Here is a 7,053-nt window from a genome sequence, read left to right as displayed (position 1 = left end):
CCCACCTAGGTGCGGGGCGGCAGCATTACCGCTGCGCCACAGCGCTGCACGAGTTGCATTAAACATTTGCGCTACTTCACCAGTTCACATTTACGTCACCTGACCTAACCGTGATGACGTCCCACCCAGAGTGGGCTGCGATTGGCTCCAGCATCCCATGTGACCTCTTCTTAGCTCCGAGTCCACGCCTGTTGACTTGTTTATAATTTTTATGAGTAAATAAATACCACGCTTTGTTGCTGAATTTTTCTTGTGTATATGCTACAGTTTAACTGGTTGATCGATCAATGATAATTATGTAGACCTATAGCCTATTTTATGGGCATGTCGTGCAAGAGATAACAGATAATGTGTAAAAATATTTTAAGTGTTAAGTGAATGGATCATTGACTTTCCTATAAATCATGCACTTACTTGGAACTAACCCAGGACATAAACTAATTCCCAACCCAGTTTCCCAAAGCGCGGCCAGGATGAGCGTTTGTCATGTGAGTGTTCTTAAAATGGTAAACTTGTGTTCAACAGTTCGTGAATTCTGAAACATACGGACACTATTCGCAGCCGCTCTGTCCGTTTCCAAATAAATGGTAAGCTATAGTTACGTTATACGTCAAAAATAATGTCATCAGTTCGTCAGCCAAGCATCCTAACCAGTTAGCTAACCAGTTAGCTAGCAGTCCATTTCGAAGCGACTAACTAGTGTAAGTGATCCGGCAGTGAGGTTTACTTAACGGAGGCTACTCTCGCACAGATATGCTAGCTGGTATACATTTACACAAAGATTGACAAAGAATGGCCGAACAAATGCATTCTCAATTTATTTTGTTATATAATAAATACCATACCAGTAACCTACACATTGGCTTGTTCCATGTCGCTTTCCGTACACCCAGCTGTGTTTCTATTTGTGTTTCTTCTTTAAGTACGCACGGTAACTTAGCAACTACGCACGACTCAGCAGTAAATCAGCATAAAGGGGAACCGGAATTTGGGGGAACCAAATCGGTTGACACACCGGCAGTGAGGTTTACTTAACGTAGACTTAACGTAGGCTGGTCTCGCACAGCTATGCTAGCTGGCATCCATTTACACAAAGAGTGACAAAGAATGGCCGAACAAATGCATTCTCAATTTATTTTGTTATATAATAAATACTATACCAGTAACCTACACATTGGCTTGTACCATTGCGCTTTCCGTACACCCAGCTGTGTTTCTATTTGTGTTTCTTCTTTAAGTACGCACGGTAACTTAGCGACTACACACGAGTCAGCAGTAAATCAGCGTAAAGGGGAACAGGAACTTGGGGGAACCAAATCGGTTGACACACCGGTCATGCTGACGGTAGCGTTAAACACAGGCTAACACAGGATGAACGATTCTTTCGACTTAAAACTATACAGAACTAACGTTAAGTCCATTACGCATATTATTTTAGTTAAAGTAAATATACTCTCTTCTTTTTTTTTTTTCAAACCACAGAAGTGCAGTAAAAGGCTTTCCCAACTCCGAAGATGAAACTTCAGCGGGTGTAAATGTCAGTTGATGGCCTCTGCTCCTTCCGACTTTAGCACGTAACGGCTCATCTTGCTCCCACAATGCAATGCGCCATTAAAAATACGGTACAAACACCTGTACAAAAATATTACGGAAAGTTGCTTCGCATTAACACGGTACAATGTGCCGTATTTTTTATGGACTAGCAGTGTAGCGTTTCTGTTGTGAAGTCTTAACTGTATTACTGTGGTGGGGCCAACAGCCCATTACATGGCCCCCTTTATTTAGCCACTCTAGATCGTGCTGCACTGTTGGCTGCTAGCTAGTGCTAGCCTAAAATATCTTATTGAAAGTATTGGCACAAACCTTTGGATTAGCCTTGCTGGCAGTCATCATCCCCTGGTATTCTTCTCTGGTGAGATGTGGAGGCTGAAATTTATTGTGCTGAATATCTCAACAACAACTCTGGACTTCCACAAAATTTGGGTAGAGCTCTCAGTGCCCAGAGGATGAGGTATTGCCCCTTTACCATCATCGGCAGCGGGCTGAGACTTCGTTTGGGAGCCGGAGGGTCACCGGTTCATGTTCCAGTCCGGGCATTGTGTATTGTCTGCCAGTTATTGCTCAAAAGATTTGCAGCTCAAAAACTTCTCAACGAAATGCAAAGTGTGGACTAGAGGATGGAGAGGTACCAGTCTACCTCCACACCACTGCTGAGGTGCCCTTTTTCTAGATTTTTGTAGGGTGCCCATATTATCAAGCCCTAAATGAGACCCACTTTTTATATAGTTTGAATGTTCCTGTGATGTAATAACCAAAACCAGACCAAAAAGCAGTAAAGTTCAAACCTCTCAATATTTTCCTTGGCAGTAACATTGACTAAAACTCTTAAGAATCTCTTTTTGTTTACTGTTGACATACAACAAGACATACACCGACTTGTGCAATTGCATTTCCAATTGGATGCCACCACCTTGTGGACAGTAGAGGTACCACAGCCTGCTAAACTGCGTAGTGATTCAATACCACTATTTACTCCCCTTTGTGAAATGCTGGATACATTTAAACAAAAAGCATTTTTTTGTAAGGAATCTGCTGAGGTTCAGCCAAGAGATTTTTTCGCAGCATTTATTGCTTAAGCCTTTGTCATTGCCAACATGTGCAAGGGGTTTACCACTTCTGTACATACAGTATAACTCTCTTTCCTCGGCTTCGTCTTATCCTCTGTTATTCAGCTCCTCCCATATGCCCAGATTCCCCCCACATCTGGTTGCCTTGGGCTCGCTCCAAAACTGAATACTGCAAAATCTTAAGGTGGAAAGTGAAGGGGAGGTGAGAAGGGGGGACAAAAAGGAAGATATGTGAAGAAAAGTGAGCAGTGAGAGAAGAAAGAAAGGCAGGGTCAAGGTAAGAAAGTATTCACTGGAGGAAACTGAGTTAAAGAGCACATTTTCAGGACAAGAGATTGAGCAGAGGAGAGACAGGCATAGAAAAAATAGTGGGCTCCGACAAAGGTTTATGTGTTTATCCATCAGCAGATCACAGTATGGCGTTGTTTCCACTCTGCAAGACACCCACAGGTCAGTACAACCTCAGCCCAGCTCCAGTTCCCCTGCTCGTGTTCCCCTCCCATGTCATTATTTTCATTAGTGACCGCTTGCTCAGTGAAGGCTTACTGATTTTTAAAGACAAGCAGACTGAATAGATTGAGGCAGCCTGGGTGAATCACCAAGGATGCTTTTGGACCTGTCAGAGTTTGTTTTTTTTTTACCGATCAGATCATCAAATTATGTCCACAAAGACAAAATAAGCCCTTTTGTGTTTTTTCTGGTAAACATCCATGCACATCATTGGATATGTTGATAAATGTCTATTTTTACTTAGTTTTGCTTCAGTTTAGGTTCTGTCTGGTGTGGCTATAGGTAGCTTTTGGTTGACTTCCACTCTCTTGGTTTGAATGATACCATTATTTGTGCATTCACTGCTTACTGCACCTTTGCAGATCTTAAAATCACATTTGTAAGTAACATTACTGGATGTGCTTACGGGAACAGTACAGCAACTGGTTCCAGTTTCATTAAATTTGCATGTGTGTATACGTGTGTTTGCCCTTCACACAGGAACTGTCAGGGTGGCCAGACTACAATTGGTCCTGTACTGTTTTCTCCTGTCTCTTATCATTTGTAAGTGCACTCTAACACTTTGTTTCAGGACACTGAGTACACATGGAAGCATTCATAATTTATAGCAGTTGTAGTTCAAATAAGTTCAGCTGTTCTCATTTGGATTGAACTGGATCTGTATCACTTCCTAACATTTGTCCAAAAGGAGTTTAGTGTTGAAATGCTGTTTTTCCCCCTCAGACTTCCTCCATGGGCGTAAAACTGCTGCCAGTGTAAAGTCACCCCACCCAAACTTTCGTGCCTTGGATCGGGGAAGGATTGGTACAGATATGATGGTTGTCAAGGCAGCAGTGCCACAAACTCCTATGGAGACACCCTGGGGTGCTCCTTTAGTGTGGGGTAATGCCCGCAACTCAGCCTGGCGTCGAGCTAAATTTGTACAACAGGGAATTCGTGCAGGCCTGCTGGTTCTTGTGGTTGGATCTTACAGCCACTTTGTCCGAGGTTTCCTAACCTCAGCTGAACTCTACTTCCTCCCTGGTCAGATGGTCACTTACTACATTCTCACCGACAGTCCCCATTCTTTGGATCCCCTCATCGAGTTGGGACCTCAGCGACAGCTGAAGGTGGTTCCTGTTGCAGAGCTGCCCGGGTGGGACAGACTGGCCCATCGCCGCATGGCCCTGCTTGCTGATGCCATCAGAAACCCAATCAGCAGTGAGGTTGAGTTTATCTTCTGTGCTGATATCGATCAGAAATTTGTCGGCCCTGTCGGAGAGGAAATCCTGGGAGATCTGGTAGCCACGTTACATCCAGAGCTCTACGGGATGCCACGAAATACGTTTCCCTATGAAGTGGAGGATGTCTCATCTGCTTATGTGGAGGAAGATGAAGGAGACTACTACTACACCTCAGAGCTGTATGGTGGGTTGGTTTCTGAGATGTACAGACTGGCTCGCACCTGTTCTTTGCTCATTCTGCAGGACCTGGAAAATAAGGTAGTGGCAAGGGGCCTCGAGGAGAGCTACCTAAATCGCTACCTGATTGACCACAGGCCCACCTGTGTGCTGTCACCAGAGTACAGCTGGTGGGACTCGGCCCTGGCTGTTGATGTGCCTGTGCAGAGACTGGTCTCCTTGGGGAGGCAATGTGAGTCTTATGATATTAAGACAAGAGAGAGGAACGAATGTTGAACAAATGTAAACATCTCCACATGATGGGCTGATGTTTCTTGTGTTAGATTTCCTCTGGAGAGGGTCAGAGAGCAGCAAATAAAAGATGAAATTAGATGGATTGAAAAGATCAAGAGGAAACAAATATTCCAATCATATTCCTTCAATCAATAACTTAAATTCCAGCTAATTGTCAGTTCTAGTAGCCAAATAACTGCAGCCTGCAATCACGCAAAAGAAAACTCCGGTCTCAATTAAAACTCCATTTATGTGAGCGGCGCCTCTACGTGACTGCTATCTCCTCTGCCGCAGACAAAAGCCGAATTGACCTGTCCCTTTAAACCAAGCACTCTGCTCTCCATTTATGTCAGCCCAGGAGATACTGCTCCAACAGCTTTGTGGTCAGCAGTGATAAGAGTCAACAGTGTAACTGCACACTTTCCCTGTAGTGGCCAATCATTAACTGGAAAGGCTGCTGTTTCAAGGTCTTTAAATGCCAGGTGGGGGCAAAATTAATAAAAGCAAATGTTGTTTCTGACATGTGTAGAAGCTCACAGAAAATCCAATGTAGTTTCAGGACTGGAAGAACTTTATTAAAACTGTTCATCTGTAAAAAGATAAATAAATAAATGCTGTTTTGTTTATCAATGAGTTTGAATAAAACGTAAATGAAATGGCCTAATGTCAGTGTTTATGTTTTCAGTGGGTCTGTCTTCCTCTTTCTCCCACATGCACAAGCACACACACATGCTTCCACATTTACACTCTGCTCCCTTTTCCTTGTGTGCAGTGTTTTAATGGGAGGTTTAAGCAGCAGCAGATGGCTGTTTCTCACTGCCAGACAGAATCTGTCCTCAGGGCCAGATCGCCACGTTGAGTGAGATTGAAGGTGAACTAGGATAGGATAATCCTATGAGGCTACGTCTTCCTTTTTTTGTCTTTCCTTACTTTTCTAAATGATTACTCCCACATACCTGTGTTTCTACTGCCTCATGAGTCACAAGAAAGTTGAACTAATTAAACTGTAATTAGATTTGAATTGTATTCCTGAATAGGCTGTCTATCTTAGTTTATAACAGACTGCTTTTGCATGTGTATATGTACAGAACAATGCAGCTGCCATTTACAGATGTTTCTAAACATCTGCCTCACAATGCTGTTAAGATTGCCCATGTCACTTACTGTAAGTATGTGGATGTATAATAGCTTTTAACACAGGCTGCCTGATCCACGCTGAGTACCCCCTTTCATGTGATAATGCAAAGCAGTTTAAAGAATTATTGGTTTAATCCATGTCATGTGGTTGACTGGTGGTCAAGGAGCATAGGGGCAATAGAAGCATGAGCTAAAGCAGAGGAAGAGGCAGGGAAAAAAATCCTCAACGTGTATAAACATGTAATGCCATTTCCATGGTATCTGACTGTCAAAAACTCATGTGTTGTAAGGTAATGCATATTCACCCTTCTTGCAGATAAAACCAATTTTGGCTGTACTCCAAAGACACATATGTGAATCTCATTATCTAGTATCTAGTGTGTAGTTGTATTCTGAATAGAAAAGCAAGATATTATTGATAGCCCTAGATCATTGGCTGTTATACTAAAATTTGTTTAAATGTGTTACTAATTAATATTATATCATGTATGGGTAACTGCTCTAAAAAAGCAGATTTAGCATCTTACCAGATGTGTGAGTTATTCAGTTTGGTTGCTATTAATGGAACATTGTGGCTAAGGATAATGCCTTGATAGCCAACAGCCAGTTACTCTGCTGGATTTCCAATAGTATACTATTAAAACATATACAATTCAAATTTATAGCAATTGTACCTGCACAGATATCTTTTTAGATTGTAAATGAATAAATATGAGGGCTATCTGGGAGCAATGTTCATGTAAAGAAAAACGCAGTCTCAATAACATACATTTTTATCTTGTCCTTTATCTAAGACAATACGTATGACAAAAATCTGTTCTGAAGGAGGAAGCTTGAGCATCTGGAGAATATCCCCAGGACATTGTTGTGAGGCAGCAACTCTGGCTAATTAGCCCCCATGCCTGCAGGTCAGCCCCACCGCTTATTATTGTTGATTACAGGTTACTTACAGATAAGTTTAACTGGCTGGAGACATTTGATGATGCTGCAATTACTCCTGCGCAAGTAGGTGTTAATAATTAAATTCCCCTTTACCTTTCCAGATTTTAACAATACCCAACATTTAAGTGATTTTAAAACATTGTAAATATGTCACATGATACCGT

The 7,053-nt window shown here is 42.3% G+C and overlaps 1 protein-coding gene across 3 annotated transcripts; it reads left to right on the top strand.

The window, feature by feature from the left end:
* The first annotated feature begins 2,799 nt into the window (after window positions 1-2,799).
* On the top strand, window positions 2,800-5,450 carry LOC115043847 (globoside alpha-1,3-N-acetylgalactosaminyltransferase 1-like). 3 transcript variants are annotated; one of them, XM_029502592.1, is made up of 4 exons: window positions 2,800-2,904; window positions 3,033-3,077; window positions 3,618-3,680; window positions 3,861-5,450. In XM_029502592.1, the coding sequence occupies exons 2-4, from the start codon at window positions 3,044-3,046 to the stop codon at window positions 4,811-4,813; spliced, it is 1,050 nt and encodes a 349-aa protein (XP_029358452.1). In that variant the 5' UTR covers window positions 2,800-2,904; window positions 3,033-3,043; the 3' UTR covers window positions 4,814-5,450. The 3 variants fall into 3 exon arrangements, with proteins under 3 accessions (XP_029358452.1, XP_029358453.1, XP_029358454.1); XM_029502593.1 differs by having other exon boundaries at window positions 2,814-2,904; window positions 3,036-3,077; XM_029502594.1 differs by lacking the exon at window positions 3,618-3,680 and having other exon boundaries at window positions 2,820-3,077.
* The last annotated feature ends 1,603 nt before the right edge of the window (window positions 5,451-7,053 follow it).

The sequence above is a fragment of the Echeneis naucrates genome, chromosome 5 (assembly GCF_900963305.1).
Source record: "Echeneis naucrates chromosome 5, fEcheNa1.1, whole genome shotgun sequence".
Taxonomy (NCBI): Eukaryota; Metazoa; Chordata; class Actinopteri; order Carangiformes; family Echeneidae; genus Echeneis; species Echeneis naucrates.
This window is presented reverse-complemented; position numbering and strand designations above follow the sequence as displayed.

Excerpts from the sequence above, each read along its gene's own strand:
- LOC115043847 (XM_029502592.1), top strand. The coding sequence starts at position 3,044 with ATGGCGTTGTTTCCACTCTGCAAGACACCCACAG. Across the intron at positions 3,078-3,617 it reads ACTCTGCAAGACACCCACAG|GAACTGTCAGGGTGGCCAGA; the intron begins GTCAGTACAACC and ends CCCTTCACACAG. Across the intron at positions 3,681-3,860 it reads TCTCCTGTCTCTTATCATTT|ACTTCCTCCATGGGCGTAAA; the intron begins GTAAGTGCACTC and ends TTTCCCCCTCAG.